Source organism: Ochotona princeps, chromosome 16 (assembly GCF_030435755.1).
Source record: "Ochotona princeps isolate mOchPri1 chromosome 16, mOchPri1.hap1, whole genome shotgun sequence".
NCBI lineage: Eukaryota > Metazoa > Chordata > Mammalia > Lagomorpha > Ochotonidae > Ochotona > Ochotona princeps.
In genome coordinates this window covers 14,062,007-14,083,186 of record NC_080847.1, presented here as the reverse complement: position 1 = coordinate 14,083,186, position 21,180 = coordinate 14,062,007, and the positions used below count along the sequence as shown (strand labels likewise).

Here is a 21,180-nt window from a genome sequence, read left to right as displayed (position 1 = left end):
TTAATATTTATTTTCTTATGAAAAACAGAGAAACAGAGGAAAGACAGATTTTCCATCTGCTGTTTTACTCCCCAGAAGGCCACAATGTCTGTAGCTGGGCCGGTTTGAAGCTAGGAGCTTTTTTGGGGTCTCTCACATGAGTGCAGGAGCTCAATGTCTTGAGCTATCCTCTGCTGCCTTTCCAGGCACATTTTGAGGGAGTTCGATTGGAAGTAAAGCAGCCTGGACATGAATCGGCACCCATATGCAATGCTGGCACTGCAGATAGAATCTTAGCATATTGTATCATGACACTACCCCAAGCACTGAGCTTTTGATTGCGAGAGAAGCCTCTTAGAAAGTCACAGTGTCTTATGGCCTTATTCATTTCAGCATGCATTTTTACATATTACTTAGGGTTCCAATTCCTGCAAACTCTTTGTTCCAGAAACCCAGACTTTGCCAAAGTTTATACCCAAGAGCAAAAACTTGTCAGAAGTAGGGCAAAATCATGAAACATTTTCTGCTCTAGCCAACTGGGCTTTAGGGCTTGGCTTAATTCTCTTCTTTGGACTTAAGGGCATAGAATCATGCTTTCCACACAATTGGGACATGAGGGGAAGAAGTCTTTGGATGGGAGTGGCAATGGGAGCAACCCAATTAGGTTGTAATTGGAGGAAATATAAGAAGAAGGTCTGCCCTGAATCTGGGGTGTATTCTGTTTGTTCTGTGATCTGGGAATCTTCCCTCCTGGACAGGACAGGAGAATCCAGAAGTTTCAAAATTAAGACATGAGTATGAGCCTGCTTGTTTGGGAAACTGCATGAAGAAGTTGTAGCCATGTCAGGCTAAACAGTTAAAGCTTGCATTCTAGAAGAGAGGCTCTAGGAAGTCTCCACATAACCATGGAGAGCAGAGTCTGCAAGCTGGTGGCTGGCCCACTGGTAGGTTTATTTGATCTGCATTGTTCTAAATACTTTTGTCTTCTTTTGAAATAAGATTTACTTATTTTATTTGAAAGGAAAAGTAGCAGAAAGTAACAGAAAGAGAGAGATCTTCATCTATTGGTTCATTGTCCAAATAAATGTCTGCCACAACTATGTCAGGGCCAGGCCAAAGCCAGGAATCAGGAACTCCATTCAGGTCTCCTGTGTGGGTGGCAGGAACCCCAGTACTTGGGTTTTCATCTACTGCTTCCTAGGTGTATTCACAGGAATCTGGATGGGAAGTAGAATAGCTGAGACTAGAACTAGGACTCCAGTGTGGGATGTGGGTGTCCCAAGCAGTGGCCTAGTCCACTGTGCCATGGTGCCCACCTTTCTAAATATTTCTAAATAGTTGCCATCACTGAATATTGTAATCCGGTCTATTTCCTGATCAATCAAAGGTTCTGGTGATCTTGTACCTGACTTCCTGCTTGGTATAATCAGTTTGATTTGAGAAGTGCTGCTTCCTTTGAGTCTGTGCTCCCCAGGTCACTGTATCCTCTACTTCCTCTTCTAATTCCAGACCCTCTGACTAGCGTTCAGTTTCTTGGTGCCTGTTTCTTGGTGCCTGAGGGCATCACTTTTTCAGATTCTGGTTTTCTGCTGGTTCACTCTCCAGGTGGCTGTAATGGCTGGAGCTGAGCCAATCCAAAGCCAGGACCCAGGGGTTTGTTCAGGTATCCCATGTGGGTGTGGGATTCCAAGACTTTTTTTGGACCATCCTTGAATGTTTTCCCAGAACACAAGCATAGAGCAGGATGGGAAGTGGAGTTCCAGGACACAAACTGGCACTCATATGGTATCCTAACACGTGCAACGTGAGGATTTAGCCACTGATCCATCACATCAGACCCTAGGCAATGTATTTTTTTGAATTAGTTTTTTTTTTTTTTATCGGAGAGGCAGAGTCACAGAGGAGAAAAATACAGAGATTCCTTCTGCTGGTTCTCTCCCCACATATCTGCAAAAGCCTGCCATGCAGGTGCAGGGACCCAAGCCCTTGGGTTATCTTCTGCTGCTTTCCCAGGCACATTGTTAGGGAGCTGGATTGAAAGTGAAGCAGCCAGGATTCAAACCTGTGTCCATGTGAGATGCTGGTGCTGCAGGCGTAAACTTGCTGTGCCATGGCACTGTCCCCCTGAGATTTCAGACTGTCTTAACTATTGATTGTCCTAGAGCAATGGTTTCCATTCGAGATGACTTTGTCCCCCAGGAGACCATTTCCAATATGGAGACATTTTTGGTTGCCACCACTATTGGGAGGGGATGCTGCTGACTCCTGGCCAGAGGTGTTGTGGAATGCCCTATCATGCCCTGTCATGCCTAGTAAAGACCTTTCTGGCCACAATGTCAATTATGCTGAGATTTAAGGAACTCTATCCTAAAGGTATTCTCTGTTTGTTCTAATATATTGGAATCTTCAGTGCTAAGGTGGAATCTCAGGCTGCTAGCTAAACTTTGGTAAATCTAGGGACTCTTATTTCACTTAGGGGATTATAGGGAGAAAAGGATGCTTCCTAGGCTACCTTGGGACCCCTGTTTGGCAAGATGATCTGCAGGATTCTTGACATGCCATAAAAGGAGTTGTTTGGACCACAGAACTGTGATGTTTGTTTTACGGTGTAATCAGTCCATTGACCTGTGTGGGCTCTGAGTCAGGGAAACTGCCTGTTGTGTAGGCTCACTTACGTCATTGGAAAGAATTTGCCTTGAAGATTTTAACATGGAAGTCGGTTCATGGCTAACATGGTGAGATCAAAGCCCAGGCCCTTATTATGCGAGACTCCATTCATCTGGAGATTTTTTTGCTGAGGGGGTGAAAGTGGAGGCAGGGAAAGATATTGGAAGTGAAGAAACCCGGCTGGCTGACTCTGGTGCCAAGCAGAGACATGCAAGAGACAAACATATCTTAACAGTTTACTTTTGAAGAAGGTTACTTACCAGTTACATAGAGTGGGCTATCTGATCTTTTGTTTCTAATGTGGGCTGGAGGGGCACGAGGGTGCTGGCCTTTTGTCTCGATGGTGAAACTTGGGCTCACAGTTTGGTTTGCAATTGTCTAAACTGGCAAGAATGAGGAAGTGGCAGGTCAAGTCAGTCCATGTTCCATTTTAACAAAAAAACAATTTTTTTCCCCTCTATTTTGACATCCTGTATGATGTATGGTTGTTTCTTGTGGTGAAACTGAATCTGCCAGCTGCAGAAATGTTTCCACCCATCACTAGGTGTTTTATTCGTTGTTTTCAAGAGAGAATACAAAGGCTAAAACAATATTAAAACTTACTTGCTTTTAAACATTGTATCTCTGGAATCGGTAGTGAGTAAAACTGCTGTCTGCAGCACTGGTTTGAGTCCTAAACTCAAGAGAAGATGGCCCAGGTGCTTGGGGTCCTACTCCAAGGTGGAGGACTGGGAGGAAGCTCCTGGCTCATGATTTTGGGCCAGCACAACATTCACTCTTTTTTTTTTTTTTTTTTTAAAGATTTATTTTTATTTTATTTTTATTACAAAGTCAGATATACTGAGAGGAGGAGAGATAGAGAGGAAGTGGAGCTGCCGGGATTAGAACCAGCGGCCATATGGGATCAAGGCGAGGACCTTAGCCACTAGGCCACACTGCCAAGCCCACAACATTCACTCTTACAGCCATTTGAGGTGAACCAGTGAATAAAAGATTGTTTCTATAAAGTCCATTTTCTTTCTAAAAAATTATTATTATAATTTTATGATACAGTTCCATAGGCCGTAGGATTTCCCTTTCCCCCTCCCCAAGACTCCTTGCCCCCCAGAGTTTCCCTGTATTATTACCATAGTATAGTTTTTCATAAACAGTCATATGTCCATTATTGCGGGTATGGACAATGGCAGAGAGTCCAGCATCCTATTGTCAAGATATAGTTAACAGTTTCATTGGGAGTCCATCTTTGATGTGCAAGTAGAGGTGCATACTGCATTGTATCCTCATATCTGGATATGATAGTCTCCATTACACAGTTACGTTACACATTACTTTCCCTTAAATGAAAAGCCACAGTACAAAATCAACAAGAAGAAAAATAGAAATTTACAATGCCATGAAGTTAAATAACATGCTACTGGATATGATAGTCTAGATTACACCGTTACTGTACATCCCCTTAAACGAAAAACCATAAAACAAACCATTCAACAGCAGGAAAAAAAAAGAAATTAACAACACCATGAAATTAAATAATAACATGCTACTGAGTGACTAATGTATCACTAAAGAAATGAAAATCAGGAATCTTCTTGAAGAAAATGATTAGCTGTATAATCTATGAGTCAGTGAAGAATTTAATGAGAAAGTGTTTTGAAGATAATGAAATTTAAAAAAATCAAAATCCATGAGATACAGTTTCTGCTGATCTTTGTTGGTGAGACATGTCTCCTGTAGGCAACAAATAGATTTTTAAAAAGGATTTATTTATGTTTATTGGAAATTCTGATATACAGAGAGGAGGAGAGACAGAGAGGAAGATCTTCCATCTATCTATTGATTCACTCCCCAAGTGACCACAATGACCGGAGCTGAGCCAATCTGAAGCTTCTTCCGGGTCTCCCATGTGGGTGTAGGGCCCAAGGCTTTGGGTCAGCCTTGACTGCTTTCACAGGTCACAAGCAGGGACTGGATGGGAAGCAGGGCCACCGGGATTAGAACTAGTGCTCATATAGGATCCCAGCACATGCAGGGCAAGGACTTTAGATACTAAGCTATTGCAACAACCCAGGTTTTATTTTAGTAATCCAGTCTACCTATCTATAACATTTGATTGATCAGTTTAAGCAGTTTACATTCAGGGTAGATATGAATGGGTGGTAATTTGGTCCTGTCATTTTAGCAATGGGTTGTTAATTGATTTAGTCTTGTATTGTTATTTTACTGGGATGATTTTCACATTTCCTTTGGTTCTGGTGGGTGCTATTCCTCTTCTCTTTCAAGAGAACATCTTTCAGTATCCTTTGTAGGGTAGGTTTGGAAGAGGCATCTTCTAACTTTTCTTTGCTGTGGAAGAATTTTATTTCATTTTCAAAGACAAAGGAAAGCTTTGCTGGGTACATTATTCTGGACCAACAGTTTTTTTGCTTTTAAAATCTTGAATAGGTTGCTCTATTCTCTTCTGATCATAGAGTTTCCTGTGAGAGGCCTCCTGTGAGTTTAATTGGCATTCTTTTATATGTCAGTTGATTTTTTTTCACCTGCACATTTAATGATCTTTTCCCTGCTTTTCCAGGCCACAAGTGGGAGCTGGATGGGAAGCAGGGCCGCCGGGATTAGAACTGGGATCCCAGAACATTCAAGGAGGCTAATGCGCCGGGCCCAAAAAAATCTTTAAGAGTTATTCTTATTGAAAAGGCAGTTAAGATTTATGGAAGGACGGAGAGACATAGAGATACATCTTCCATCTGCTGGTTCTCTCTGCAAGTGGCTACAATGGCTATAGCTGAGCCGATCTGACGCCAGGAGCTTCTTCCCAGTCTTTCACACAGGTATAGGGTCCCCGAGCTTTAGGCTACCCTCTATTGCTTTCCCAGGTCATAAGCAGCGAGCAGGAAGGGAAGTAGAGCAGCCGGGATATGAACTGGTGCCTATGTGGGATCCTGGTGCATAAAAGGTGAGGATTTAGACACTGAGCTGTTGTGCCAGACTTCAAATAAATAAATAAATCTTCTTTTTTAAAGATTTTTTTATTTTTATTACAAAGTCAGATATACAGAGAGGAGGAGAGACAGAGAGAAATATCTTCCGTCCGATGATTCACTCCCCAAGTGAGTGCAACGGCTGGTGCTATGCCCATCTGAAGCCAGGAACCTCCTCCAGGTCCCCCACGCGGGTGCAGGGTCCCGAAGCATTGGGCCGTCCTCTACTGTTTTCCCAGGTCACAAGCAGGGAGCTGGATGGCAAGAGGGCCTGCCAAGATCCGAACCAGCACCCATATAGAATTCAAGTGCATTCAATGCAAGGACTTTAGCTGCTAGACCATCACGCCTGGGTCCAAAACTAATCAGCTCTAACCAAATTCAGCTTGTAAAGGTTTTCACAATACTTAAGAAACAGAAACATAAATGGTAAAATACAGCATTCAAAGTAAAAGTGTATGGTTCATTGTCAAAAATAAAAATTTTAAGATTTATTTGGGCCTGGCAGCGTGGCCTAGTGGCTAAAGTCCTCACCTTGAATGCACTGGGATCCCATATGGGCACCGGTTCTAGTCCCAGCAGCTCCACTTCCCATCCAGCTCCCTGCTTGTGACCTGGGAAGGCAGTCAAGGATGGCCCAAAGCGTTGGGACCCTGTACCCACATGGGAGACCCAGAAGAAGCTCCTGGTTCCTGGCTCCTGGCTTTGTATTGGTGTAGCTTCGGCCGCTGCGGTCATTGGGGAGTGAATCAATGGATGGAAGATCTTCCTCTCTGTCTCTCCTCCTCTCTGTATATCCGCCTTTCCAATAAAAATAAATAAATCTTAAAAAAAAAAATATTTTTTTTTTTTAAAGGCTGATTAGTTTTGTTGTAACCAGGATTGTGGAAGGAGCACTTGTGGTTAGGATGTGGGCCCCTGCATGTAGTATCCTGTGTGAATACTGCTGGCTGACTTTGGTTTGAAACAGTAGGGTAAGAAACACTGTGTGATACCCAGTGCTTTTTTTTTTTTTTTTTTTTTTTTTTAAGATTTTTTTATTTTCATTGGGAAGACAGATTTACAGAGAGAAGGAGAGACAGAAAGATCTTCCCTCCACTTGTTCACTCCTTAAATGGCTTGCAATGACTAGAGCTGAGCCATACCTAGGCCAGGAGCCAGGAGCTTCTTCTGGGTCTCACGTGTGGGTGCAGGGTCTAAAGGGTTTGGGCCATTCTCCTCTTCTTTCTCAGGCTATCAGCTGGGAGCTGGATGGGAATTAGAGCAACCAGGGCACGAATCAGCTTTCATACTGGATCTCAGCACTTGCAACAGGAGGATTGGCCAATTGAGCCATCACGCCAGGCCCAACAAAGATGCATTTAAAAAGGCATGTACATTACACATTCATAGCTGTGCTAGGAGGTAGCTACTGACTGTGTGCCTTTCTTTGGAAGGGTTCATCTGCCCTGTATTGTTGTTAAGTGTTTCACTTTAGCAGACTTGTAGTTGTCCTCCTGCCTTTTAGTGGTGTTTAGGATTTCACTCCTCTGTCCTTGAGTGCCCTTTAGTAACACCCAGCCTATTTGTGGGCGGAATTGGAAGGTTTCCCTTCCTTCCCTGTTGCCTCGGGATAAAGGGAGCTCTCAGTACAGCTGAGAGTATAACTTGCGGTTACTCAGCAGAAAGGGTAGACAGTGCCTTCAGAGAATGTCTGAGTTATTTTGGATTTCAGAAAACAGAAAACCCAAATCAAATTGGTTCAAACATGCTGAAGCTTATTTCTCTCATGTTAAAAGGAGCCAAGTATGGACTGGATGTTTTCAAAGATTTTTTAGGGAGTCAGTTTTCTTCTTCCTTACTACTATTCCATTTTCTTTTCTTCTTTTTTAAGATTTATTTTTTTATTTGAAAGTCAGATATACAGAGAGGAGGAGAGTCAGAGGGGGAGATCTTCCGTCCAATGATTCACTCCCCAAGTGGCCACAATGGCTGGAGCTATGCCAATCCAAAACCAGGAGCCAGGAGCCTCTTCAGATCTCCCGTGCGGGTATAGGGTGCCAAGGCTTTGGGCCGTCCTTGACTGCTTTCCCAGGTCACTTGGAAGGAGCTGGATGGGAAGCAGGGCTACCGGGATTAGAACTGGTGCCCATATGGGATCCCGATACATGCAAGGAGAGGATTTTAGCTGCTAGGCTACCACACCGGGCCCTATTCCAATTTCAGTATGGCAATTCTAGATCGTTGTGCAGCTCCTCATGCTCCAGTTGTCGTGTCTGCATTTGGGTGACAGGAAGAACCAAATAAGGCACATCTTTTCTCCAGTGATACTGCCTGGTGTCTTCTTTGGTATATCTGCTTACTTCCCTGGGGAAAACCTAGATTCATGGCTGTACTGGCAGGAGAAACTGGGAAATATCAGCTTTATTTTGGGCAGAGTTGGTACAGAAAGAGTTTGGGGATTGGTTTCTGCTTTATGATAGGGTCCAGACCTGCTTTGAGTACTCCTTTCTCAGCAACAAGCTCCTAGACAGCCGTGAAGATCCTGATATGGATCCCATGCAGAGGATTGTGCAGGGACGCTTGGATGTGTTGCTTGCAGTAGTGGAGTCTGAGCATCTAGCCTCCAAGCCCAGCCCTCTCACCTGCATTTGAGGTTTGAGAGAGTGTGAGGTTTGCTAAGTGGAACTGGAAGGTCCGGAGGGGTAGAAATTAGATGGTGGAATTTAATTTTTTTTTTAAGATTTATTTATTTATTTATTTTATTACAAAGTCAAATATACAGAGAGGAGAGACAGAGAGGAAGATCCTCCGTCCGATGATTCACTCCCCAAGTGACCGCAAAGGCCGGTGCTGTGCCGATCCGAAGCCAGGAACCAGGAGCTTCTTCCAGGTCTCCCACGTGGGTGCAGGGTCCCCAGGCTTTGGGCCATCTTCGACTGCTTTCCCAGGCCACAAGCAGGGAGCTGGATGGGAAGTAGAGCTGCCGGGATTCGAACCAGTGCCCATATGGGATCCCAGCACGTTCAAGGCGAGGACTTTAGTTGCTAGGCCATGCTGCCGGGCCTTCCTTCCTTCTTTTTAAGAGGTTTTTGTAACCCTGTTACTGAGGACTGACTTGCTGTGGTTCCCATGCTTCTCTTTGCCTGACATTGTTAGATTCAGCCTCTTGGTGTTCCAACTCCAAGTTTCTGAGGGAGATAATTTAATAGGCACAGCTTGGTTTTGTTGTTTGGCTAGGGAAAGGTAAGGAATTTGGAAAAGAGGCTGAACTGTACCTAAAAATAGGCTTACCATATTGCACAGGGATTTTTGGATTTCTGGGTGCTGTTAACTAGTTAATCCTTGTTAGCTGATCTAAGTTTAGCCACATATGGAAAGCTTTGATCAGGAAAGCAGGTCCTAGGAAGACCAATAGCATAAATTCCTTGTGGCTTCTTCCTTCCCCCTTCCTTACTGTCCTCTACCCACTCACCACCCAGTTCTCATGACTAGCTGGTACTTGCCTGTGTTACTTTCCAGCTTATGGAGTAAAAGCTCTTTTTTTTTTTTTTTTAAGATTTATTTATTTTTATTGGAAAGACAGATATATAGAGAGGAGGAGAGACAGAGAGGAAGATCTTTCGTCCGATGATTCATTACCCCAGTGACCGCAACAGCCAGTGCCGTGCCCATCTGAAGCCAGGAGCCAGCAACTTCCTCCACGTCTCCCACGTAGGTGTGGGGTCCCAAGGCTTTGTGCTGTCCTGGACTGCTTTTCCAGGGCACAAGCAGGGAGCTGGATGGGAAGTGGAGCTGCTGGGATTCGAACCAGTGCCCATATGGGATCCTGGTGTGTTCAAGGTAAGTACTTTAGCCACTAGGCCACCGCGCCAGGCCCAAGAAGCTTTGAACTTTGGAGCATTTTGGATTGTGGACTTGTAGATTATGGGTCCTCAGGCTCGATGCGGTAGCCTAGTGGCTAAATTCCTTGCCTTGAATGCACCGGGATCCCATATGCGCATCAATTTGTGTCTGGGCAGTCCTGCTTCCCATCCAGCTCCCTGCTTGTGGCCTGGGAAGTCAGTAGAGGATGGCTCAAAATCTTGGGTCCCTGCACCTGCGTGGGAGACCTGGAAGAAGCTCCTGGCTCCTGGCTTCAGATTGGCTCAGCTCTGGCCATTGCAGTTGCTTGGGGAGTGAACCATCGGACGGAAGATGTTTCCCTCTGTGTATCCTCTCTGTATATGCAACTTCCCAATAAAAATAGTTAAATCAGATCTTTAAAGAAATATTAGGGGTCTTCATCTGTAATTTTTTTTTTAAGATTTACTTGTTTATTTAAAAGGCAGAGCATTAGAAAGAGAGGTAGGAGAAAAGGGACAGAGACAGATCTTTTATCAAGTAGTTTGTTCTACAAATGTCTGCAACAGTCAGGGCTGGGCCATTGAAGCCAGGAACTGCATCTGTGTCACACATGTGTGTGTCAAAGACTTAAGTACCTGAGCTTTCATCTGCTGCCTCCCAGCCGTATTTACAGGGAGTTGAATCAGAAGTGGAGTAGCTGGAACCACTCCAATATGCAATGCAGGAGTCCAGAGTAGCAGCTTAATATGCTGTGCCACAACTCTTGCCCCTGTATATGCAATTGGAGGTTGTAGGAATTGATTGAAAGGATGTAAGAGGGTGCCTTAGTTAGCTCATGGAAATGGAGTTAAAAGACAATTTTTTTAAAGATTTATTTATTTTATTACAAAGTCAGATCTACAGAGAGGAGGAGAGACAGATAGGAAGATCTTCCGTCCGATGATTCACTCCCCAAGTGAGCCACAACGGCCGGTGCACGCTGATCCGATGCCGGGAACCTGGAACCTCTTCCGGGTCTCCCACGCAGGTGCAGGGTCCCAAAGCTTTGGGCCGTCCTCGACTGCTTTCCCAGGCCACAAGCAGGGAGCTGGATGGGAAGTGGAGCTGCCGGGATTAGAACCGGCGCCCATATGGGATCCTGGGGCTTTCAAGGCGAGGACTTTAGCCGCTAGGCCACGCTGCTAGGCCACGCCGCCGGGCCCTAAAAGATAATTTTAAGGCCAGGGTACAATTGGTTCAATAGGTAATCCTCCACTCTCAGGGTTGGGATCTCATATGAGTGCCAGTTTGTGTCCCAGCAGCTCCAATTCCCAAATTTTCCCCCCAATTTCTATGAGAAAATCAGATATATAACAAGGAGGAAAGACAGAGGAAGATCCTCCATCCACTGGTTCACTCCCCAAGTGGCCACAACAACCTGGGTCGAGCTTAACCAAAGCCAGGAGCCAGGTGCTTCCTCTGCATCCTCCACGTGGGTGCAGGGTCCCAAGGCTTTGGACCATCCTCGACTGCTTTCCCAGGTCACAAGCAGGGAGCTGGATGGGAAGTGGAGCTGCTGGGATTAGAACCAGCGTCCTTATGGGATCCCTGGTGTGCAAGGCCAAGGACGTTTAGCCACTCGGCTACTGTGCTGGGATTTAAAGATACTTATTTTTTATTGGAAAGGTGGAGCTGAGGTGATCTGAAGGCAGGATCCACGAGCATGTTCCATGTGTCCCATGTGGGTGTAGGGGTCTAAGGACTTATACCATCTTTTATTGCTTTCCTGTGCTACGAGTAGGGAGCTGGATGGGAAGTAGAGCAGCTGGGATATGAACTGACCGCCATATGAGATCCTGGCACTTCCAGGTTGATCCATCCTGCCAGGCCTCATGAAATTCTTTTAAACAAACTTCAGTGAACTTTTAAAAAAATGTTTATGATTGATTATTTTTAAGATATATTTATTTTTATTGGAAAGGCAGATATACACAGAGGAGGAGAGACAGAGAGGAAGTTCTTCCATCCGATGATTCACTCCCCAAGCGACCACATCAGCTGGCCTATGTCAATCCGAAGTCAGGAGCCAGGAGCCTCATCTGGGTCTCCCACGCAGGTGCAGGGTCCCAAAGCATTGGGCCGTCCTCAACTGCTTTCCCAGGCCACAAGCAGTGAGCTGGATGGGAAGTAGAGCTGCCGGGATTAGAACCGGCACCCATATGGGATCCTGGCGCATTTAAGGTGAGGACTTTAGGTACTAGGCCATGGTGCTTGGCCCTTTTTACTTTATTTTATTTATTTATGTTTTTAAAGATTTATTTTTATTGCAAAATCAGATATACAGAGAGGAGGAGAGACAGGAAGATCAGTGAACTTTTTTTTTTTTTTTAAAGATTTTATTATTATTGGAAAGCCCGATATACAGAGAGGAAGAAAGACAGAGAGGAAGATCTTCCATGCGATGTTTTACTCCCCAAGTGAGCCACAACGGGCTGGTGCGTGCTGATCCGAAGCCAGGAACCAGGAACCTCTTCCGGGTCTCCCACCTGGGTGCAGGGTCCCAAAGCTGTGGGCCGTCCTCGACTGCTTTCCCAGGCCACAGTCAGGGAGCTGGATGGGAAGTGGAGCTGCCGGGATTAGAACCGGCGCCCATATGGGATCCCAGGGCTTTCAAGGCGAGGACTTTAGCCGCTAAGCCATGCCACCGGGCCCTATCAGTGAACTTTTTAAAGACTGTTGGCATGCATGTTATAGGAACTTTTTGAAGTGTATTTGAATATGAAAGCATAGCTATGTAACGGTCTTTTTCCTTTTCACATTTACTTGCTAACTATAGTTACTTGCCAAACATTGTCTAATTCCTGGATAAACTCCATCTGCATTCAAATTTACCTCATTTAGTGTTGGATCTGTCTCAGGCATGTAACAGGATTTTTTCTTGTGACAGTGGAGAGATTTTATGTTTTTTATAGTTTGAGCTTCAGGGACTTGGTGGAAAAACATCATATGGTTATAATGGGAATTCTTTATACTACAACTTTTTAATGTAACTATTGTGAAATAAAAATGTAACAAAAAATAGACAAAAAGAATTGGTGAAGTCAACCATTCTTGGGCCTGAGAGAGGTTACCAAAAATGTTTCTGGCTAGTGAGTGTGGATATATGCTCACGCATGCCTATGTGTATTTGAGTGTCCATAAGTATGAGACATTCACATTGCCGTTGGCTAAGGTAGGCACAGGATCCCCATATTTGCCTCGGTTTTTTTTTTTTGGGGGGGGGGTCTTTTGGCTCCTTTGCCTTAGGCAGGAATGGCAAAAGTGATGCCAATTTTAAAGGGAAGTTGGTTTCCTAGGCCCTCAACTCAAGCTTGGCAATGACACTGTGGTTTTCCTTCTAGGTCTGCTGACATTTGTGAACTGTGCCTATGTCAAGTGGGGAACACTTGTGCAGGACATCTTCACTTATGCCAAGGTCCTAGCGCTCATTTCCATCATTATCATGGGCCTTGTTAAACTGTGCCAGGGTAAGAGAGGGAACCCTTGTGGGAAGGAGGGTGGGTGCTTCAGGAGTTCCCTAGTTCCTTGAGGAGGGCATGGGGATTCTGTTAGCTTTACTTCTTGGCTCTTCTGTGTACATACCAGGGTGTGTCAGGGAGAGTAAGAGATGGTAGTAAATTATTTCCTGGCCTTCTTGTAGCAGACTGGCTTGGCGAGCTAGACAAGCCTGTCCCGTCAAGGATGCCTTGCCAGGAGCATTGCTGGAAGTCAGTGAAGACCTAGGAGCTGTGGAAGCTTGGGTCCTTAAAGTCATGCAGGGGAAAGATAGAGTGGCTCCTGTTTTTCGGTCTGTAACTGGTAGGCAGTGAGTAGGAGGACTTGACCCTCCTTGGAAGGGTAGTGGATATGTGTAGGAGTTGGGTTTGGAAAAGGGTGATGATTTTTCAGCTTTTCCTTTGCTCTTGAATTTTTGCTGAGTCAGCTCTCAGCAAAAATGTTAAAATATTATGAAATATTCTGCAAGTTGGCTTTAGAAAACTTCTCAGTGCTGGAGCTGAGGAGACTGGCCGTGATAGTAACAAGCCTCAGAGCCTTTAGAGACATCCTGAGGGATTCTTAGCCAAGCCAGGTTGGTCATTTCACACCCAAGTTCTCCAGGTCAGTCCCTCAAGCTTGACCACATTTGCCATCACCTGGGAAGCAGAGAGTGTGGTCTCAGACCTATTAGGTTGTTTTGGAGGCTAACAGCTGTACCCCGAGTCTTGGGCTGTGACTCAGCACCTTTCTGAACTTCTGCCAACTTCAGTACAACTCAATCTCTGAATGTCCTTGGCATCTCAGGAGCATCTTGTGGTCAAGTTGGGTTGATGGGGATCCTCCTGCATAATCTGTGTCCCAGAGGACTTTTGGTGTTTTTCATGACTAACGCCCCTGTGGGAATGGGCTCTCTGTATTTTGTTTTCTTGTTGCACACTCAGCCCTTTTTTCACATTGAGATCTGGGTGTATTCTGCAGGGGGTGACAATGGGTCTCTTAAAAATTAGAGCCTAATTAAAAACTCCCCATGTGTCTAGAAGGTTCCTGTCAGGGGGTGAGGTAATCTAGGCCCAGTGAAACGGGAAGGTCTCAGTTCCTCTGTAGCCTGTGATTACCTGCTGTTGCCACTACAGGCAGGGTTGCAGAATCCTCTCCATGAGGCTGGTGAACCTGCTCGGCCAAACTGTGCAATAGTCTGAATCGAGAGAGGGAGTTGTAGTGGAAGGCTTAATCATTAAAATTAGTCCTTAATGTGAGATGAGTTATTGTTACGATTATTTAATATTATTAGACGAGCTTTGGTCTGCCATCAGCTCACTTACAGGAAATAGAAATTCCTTAGGGTTTTAGAAAAAGTATTTTCACATCAGAGAGAACAGCCACAATGATTTTGTTTTTCCATTATTACATAGTTTTGCTAAAAGAAAAAATATGAATTTTCCTGAGGGAGTGGATGGGCGGTGAAATACAGGGAGCTGGTGGTAGTTCTTTTGATGTTAATTTTTTTTTCTCTCCCTTTCCCCAACCTCCTTGTTTTCCTTTCTTTGCTTGTCTCATCTCGTCGTCTTTCCCATTCCTTCCCATCCTTCCACTCTTCCTTATACCCTCCATCTCTCTGTCTCCCTTCTCCCTCCCCCTGAAACCTCCACAGGACACTCTGAGCACTTTCAGGACGCCTTTGAGAATTCCTCCTGGGATGTGGGAGCCCTCTCTCTTGCTCTCTACTCTGCCCTCTTCTCTTATTCAGGTTGGGACACCCTTAATTTTGTGACAGAAGAAATCAAAAACCCAGAAAGGTAAAGGCGGTGTTACATTCTTACTCCCAAGCTTGGCTGGGACTCCTGCTGATAGTGGCAGACTTGCCCTCTTCTGTCTCATCCCCTCATCTCCCTGCTCCATGTTCTCCAGCTGGGAGGTATCAGGGACTAGGATTGGATTGAGTAAATATGGGAGGCCCTAGCTCCTTTCTCCCATGTTCACACTGGAGGGTTATGCGGTTCCTTCCCAGAGAAGAGGTCTGCAGTGGGTGGCATGGACCCAGTTGCATTAAGACTTTACATTCTGGGGCTGGGACTGAAGCCTGAAGAGCCAAAGCTGCTTCTGGCCATCGCGTCCCCAGCCGGGCCTCTAGTCCCCAGAGCACATTATTCCTTGCATTTGTCCTAAGGCTTACAGGTACAAGAGGGTTTTTGAAACTTGTTGGCCTTTCTGTGGCAAGAGATCATCTGTTGATCCTGAGCTGTCTGCCCTGACAAAGGACTCCCTCCTTCAGTCTATCTCAATAGAAATAGCCCTGAGGAATGGGTTGCATACCATACCACCTCTAAGCCACAAAAAGATAATGAGCCTGTTAACTGTTAGAGAAATTCCAGTGGAGACTTGATGAGCTTTGATCTTTGAGGGACTGGTTTTAGGTAGTCCTCTCTCTTGTCCTAACAGAAATTTGCCCTTGGCCATTGGGATTTCTATGCCAATTGTGACACTCATCTACATCTTGACCAATGTGGCCTATTACACGGTGCTGAGCATTTCGGACATCCTCGGTAGTGATGCTGTGGCTGTGGTGAGTCTCTTGGGACCTTCTGCTTGCTGATCACCTGTAGCCTCCATATGGCCCAATCGTTCTGCCACCACTCCAGCTCTGCACAATCAGAGCATAAGTTTGTGCAGGAGGGCGGGCTGCTTAGTAATGACTGCATTTGTCATAGGATCACAGCTGCAGCAGGGTTATGAAACCTCTGTGCTCTGCCCCCAGACATTTGCTGACCAGACATTTGGCATATTCAGCTGGACCATCCCCATTGCCGTTGCCCTGTCCTGTTTTGGGGGCCTCAACGCCTCTATCTTTGCTTCATCAAGGTACTGTATCTACTTCACTTAACAGGCTCTGCTTTTGGTTTTGTGAGTATGTGTTTGTGAATGGAGTGTATACATGTATGTACATACACATGTGCATGCCTTTGTGCAAATGTGTGTGCTGGATAGCTCATGTGTCTGAGGGGAGGGCAGATTGGTAAAAGGTTCAGGGAGGGGAGGTAGTGGACCACAGCAGTAATCCCATTAGGTACAAAACTTAAGCTCCTTGTGAGTTATGCTGATGTCCAGGATTCATTCCTTTAATAATTGCTAAGTGGGTACTTGATAGGACTGTGCCTGGGATGACTATACATCTCACTTTGCAGACAATGCTGAGGCCGCAGCGGGCTCCAACTGTCTCTGTGCAGAACCTTAGCACTGAAAATGTCTGATCCTCTGTTGTTGCCTACAGAGGACATCTGCTGTTAAAGGTGGCCTCTGCCTCCTGGGCTCAGGAGCCCAGCACTGATCTTGCTCTACCAATTGGCCTTTCTTTTAAGTGAATGATCACTTATCACCAGCTCTCCATGAACTTCTCTTATGTTGGCTTTTCCCAGTTCCTTCCTTCCCTTTTCTGGACATACTTCGTGAGAGAGTAGTCATTATTTCTTCCCTGCTTAGTGCAAATTACCACCCTCATATTTCTCTCCACCATCCTGCCCTAGTGACACTTCTCCGGTTGATGTCTTCAGCTCCCCTGGCTCCACCTGGATGGGCAGCAGGGTGCACCAACCTGTAGTTTGTTTGCAGTTGTACTGCTGTGATCCATTGGTCTTTCTTCTTCAGACTGTCCGCTCTCGTCCCACAACTAAAGCTTGTATGGACACTCATTGGAGCACCAAATTTGATTGATCTGTCCTCAGCCAGGGTGCCCACCCTCATTCACACACCCTGTTTTACAGGACAATTGTGATACATGACTGAGCCTTCTCCCCTGTACTGGGGTCTCCCTGTGAGGCCTCTGTGATGCCGTCAGGAGTCTCTGGTGTTAAATACTGTCAGAACTTTACTTCAGAGCCCTTGATAGCTCCCAGAGTCTGCTCGCATTCCACAGCATGGCCTTGCGCACAGATTCTGCGCTGCAGCCGCTCCTCATACACTTTGTCTTGGGGTTATAGGTTCTTCAGCAGTGACCTTAAAAGACACCATTCTTTCATGCCACCAAGGTTCTTTTATATTCGCACATGCTGGTCCCTCACCCTCCCACTTACTTCTGGCAAATTTCCTCTCATTTTCCCAGCCCTGATGGGGTTATCTCACTAAATACTTTTTACTCCCCCAGCTTCTCCTCAAACTTAGTACACTAATGTTGTGTGCTCCAAGATGATGCTGACCAACCTGGGTGGGGAGGGGATTTCTCACTTCTTTGCCGCTCATTTTCACAGTGGGCAGAGCTCTGGGTGCTGAGGGGAAGCCTGGGCTGTCCCTCTGATCCCTAGGCTTATCTATCAAGAACTCAGGGGAGACCTATGGAAGTACACCCAGGCAGCTGGCTACTTTCCTTTAAATTTTTATCTGTTCCCTTTATTTACTTCAAAGGCAGAAAGAGAGAAAAAAATATTTTTAAGATTTATTTATTTTTATTGGTAAGTCATATTTACAGAGAGAAGGACAGACAGATCCTCCATCCATTGGTTTACTCTCCAAGTGGCTGCAGTGGTCGGAGCTGAGCTGATCTGAAGCCAGGAGGCCAGAGCCTCTTCCGGGTCTCCTGTGTGGGTGTAAGCCCTAAGGCTTTGGGCCGTATTCCACTGCTTTCTTAGGCCACAAGCAGGAAGCTGGAAGGGAAGTGGAGGAGCTGGCATACGAACTGGTGCCGAGGACGGCTCAAGGCTTTGGGACCCTATACCCATGTGGGAGAGCTGAAAGAGCTCCTGGCTCCTGGCTTTGGATTGGCTCAGCTCTGGTTGTTGCGGCTGCTTGGGGAGCGAACCATCGGATAGAAGGTCTTCCTCTCTGTCTCTCCTCCTCTCTGTGTATCTGTCTTAACAATCAAAATAAATAAATCTTAAAAAAAAAGAAATGAATCGTGTTGACACATTTCTTTTTCTTCCAGGTTGTTCTTTGTGGGCTCCCGTGAGGGCCACCTCCCAGACCTTCTATCCATGATCCATACTGAGCGTTTTACTCCTGTCCCTGCTTTACTGTTCAACGTAAGTTCTGAGGGAGAAGTATGGGACTTGTGTTTGTGCAGGGTTCCTTCTAATTTGCATTTAGGGGTTTAAGACACACATACACATGTGTACTGCAGAAAGATTGCAGAAATTGAGTTAAAAAAATAAGTCTGGGGGCTGACACCCTGGCATAGCAAGCTGTCTTCACCTTGGCACCAGCATCCCTTATGAATTCCAGCCACTGTGTTTCTAGTCCAGCTCCCTCCTTGCTAATAGCCTGAGAAAAGAGCAGAGGAAGGCCCAAGTCCTTGGACTCCTGCATGCACGTTGGAGAGTTGGAAGCAGCTCCTGGCTCCTAGCTTTAAACCAGTCTGGCGCTGGCCTTTGCAGCTATTTGGGAAGTGAACCAGGAGACAGATGATCTGTCTCTCTCTGTCAGTCCTCCTCTCTAACTCTGCCTTTCAAATAAAAATAAATCTTTGAAAATAACTTTTGTAAGATTTATTTTTCTTGGAAAGTCAGATTTACAGAGAGAAGGAGAGACAAAAATCTTTCATCTGCTGGTTCATTTCCCAAATGGCTGCAATGGCCAGTAGCTGAGCCAATCCAAAGCCAGGAGCCAGGAACTTCTTCCGGGTCTCCCTTATAGATGTAGGATCCAGAGCCTTTGGTCCGTCCTCAACTGCTTTCCCAGGCCACAGGCAGGGAGCTGGATGGGAAGTGGGGCTGCCAGGATTAGAACCGGCACCCATAAGGGACCCTGGCCCATGCAAGGCAAGGACTTTAGCCACTATGCTGTCATGCTGGGCCCTCTTGCCAAGGAGACCCAGAGAAAGCTCCTGGCTCCTGGCTTTGGATGGGCTCAGCTGTGGCCATTACGGCTGCTTGAGGAGTGAATCAGTGGACAGGTCTTCCTCTCTGTATATGTGACTTTCCAATTAAAAAAAAAAAGGCATGAAAGTTGTCTAACCATAGGCAACTGACCAAGCTAGGGGTGCATCTTCTGGGTCTCCCATGTGTGTGCAGGGTCCCAAGGCTTTGGGCCATGCACTACTGGTTTTTCAGGCCAGAAACAGAGAGTGGAATGGGCAGTGGAGCAGCAGAGACATGAAACAGCACCCATATGGGATGCTGGCAACACAGAGCAGAGGATTAGCTTGCTGTGCCACTGTGCCAGTCCCTTTTGTTGATAATTTGATGTAAAAGGATAGGTACAGGAAATTCTATATTTATGAAGTTTAAGCAAAGCTAACTTTATTCCAGGACTCCAGTTTTTTGTTTTGTTTTAATTTTTATTGGAAAGGCAGATTTACAGAGTGAAGGAAAGAGAAAGATATCTTTATCTGCTGGTTAACTCCCCAAGGGGCTGAAACAGCTGGAGCTGAGCTGATGTAAAACCAGCAGCCAGGAGCTTCCTCCCACATGGATGCTGAATGGGAAGTGGAGCAGCCAGGATACATACCAGCCCCTGTATGCAATACCAGTGCATGCAAGGCGAGAATTTAGCTACTGAGCCATTGCGCCAGGCCCAAGGACTCTAGTTCTTGACCAGTGTGGTACAATATGATTGCTGTTGAAGTGGGTATGTTGAGGGCTTTCCTGGCTGCTTTTGGAAGGGAAAAGAAACCTGATGTGCACTGAAGTGCTTGCAATAGAAGGGAGGCATTGAGTGTAGGAAGACCCCAGTAGGAGAGACCCAGTCCTGAAGGTTCCTGTGGAGGAGGAACCTAAGTCATGTCAGGGTCACTGAAAAGGACCAAAGGCAATCAGAGCAAGCTGTGCAGACCTGCTGCTGTCAGTGGCAGTCTCCTGGCTGGACTGTCGCAGGTGATAGCTGCTCTTCCTCTCCACGCTTCTCCCACAGTGTGCCATGGCGCTCATCTACCTCATCGTGGAGAATGTCTTCCTGCTTATCAACTACTTCAGCTTCAGCTACTGGTTCTTTGTGGGCCTCTCTGTTTTCGGACAACTCTACCTTCGCTGGAAGGAGCCTGAGCGGCCCCGGCCTCTCAAGGTCAGCTGCTGTGTGATGACCAGGAGGAGTGGGTCAGGGTCAGCTCCCCAGGATGCCTTCTTGCCTGTGCCTCTTTCTACCTTCTTTAATATCTCACTCTCTGCATTTCAGCTGAGCCTGTTTTTCCCCATCGTGTTCTGCATATGCTCCGTGTTTCTGGTGATTGTTCCTCTCTTCAGTGACACCATCAATTCCCTCATTGGCATCGGGATCGCCCTTTCCGGGATCCCTGTCTACTTCATGGGTGTTTACCTACCAGAGACCCGCAGGCCACTTTTTATACGGAAAACCCTTGGTGAGCTTCTCTTCTGTTACTCACTGGCTATGTGTGTATGGGGAGGGGACAGGAAATGGGAGACCAGTGGCTAACAGCTTCCCCCAAAAGCTTGTGATTTCCTGGAGGCTATGAGACTTAGCTTCCCCATGTGGTTTCTTTTTGGTCCTGACATGGTTACTTTAATTCTACTGTAGTGTCATGTGTTGGAGTGTAAAACACTAGCACCTGACAGTGCAATCTAGCTGGGAAGACAATGAGTCATGCATTAAGCTATGGCTGGCCCTGGGGCAGAGGAAAGTGATGTTAGGGATGAGGCACAATGCCTGGCATGGGCTATCCAAGGGACAGATGGGGAGAGAGTCTGTGTTTTAATGAGCATTATGCTATTCAGGTTAGGGCTGTGGTAAAGTGTTTTCTTAAATCCTGTGCTTCTCTATTTCATTTAGCTGCTATCACCAGAGTCATCCAGAAGCTGTGCTTTTGTGCCCTGACCGAGCTAGATGTAGCTGAAGATAAAAAGCTTGAGAGTAAAACTGACTAGAAGCCTGAGGTGACTTCCCTTGTGTCCTGGAAAGCTGACCACCTGTGGCCAGAGCCACCAAAGTCCAGATTACAAGACTGTGTGGGTCCAATCCTGAATTAAAGGAGCCTGTTGACCCACATAATATAAGGGGGCTTAGGGCCAATACTCACTCTCATTGGTAAGCTGTGGGCAGAGACTTGGGGCCTGGGGCAGCCTGAAGGTTGGGGCTTCAGTGGGTGGGTGAGTGGGATGAGATTGGGGATCAGGGGATGGTCATTGGTTTTGCTGCTGGTGGGTAGGAACAGCCCTGACAGACTTATTTGGTTAGTTGCAGTGGAGGAATCTGGACTGCTGGGTTGATCTGTATGGATGTTGGTTTCTGGATTGATCTTGGAACCATGAGTGTATACAAAGGTAGTGCTTTTGAGGGA

General features: G+C 46.1%; 1 protein-coding gene across 2 annotated transcripts in view; it reads left to right on the top strand.

Annotated features, from left to right (window-relative positions):
- SLC7A6 (solute carrier family 7 member 6) overlaps positions 1–20,773 on the top strand; it is a 34,776-nt gene extending 14,003 nt beyond the window's left edge. For both annotated transcript variants that reach the window (XM_004583971.2, XM_058675044.1), the window contains exons 4-11: positions 12,830–12,955; positions 14,617–14,761; positions 15,405–15,528; positions 15,721–15,824; positions 17,878–17,974; positions 19,800–19,949; positions 20,061–20,244; positions 20,673–20,773. In XM_004583971.2, coding sequence (XP_004584028.2) covers positions 12,830–12,955; positions 14,617–14,761; positions 15,405–15,528; positions 15,721–15,824; positions 17,878–17,974; positions 19,800–19,949; positions 20,061–20,244; positions 20,673–20,767 — 1,025 coding nt within the window. In that variant the 3' untranslated portion in view covers positions 20,768–20,773. The remainder of the gene's footprint in view (positions 1–12,829; positions 12,956–14,616; positions 14,762–15,404; positions 15,529–15,720; positions 15,825–17,877; positions 17,975–19,799; positions 19,950–20,060; positions 20,245–20,672) is intronic.
- Positions 20,774–21,180: the final 407 nt, after the last annotated feature.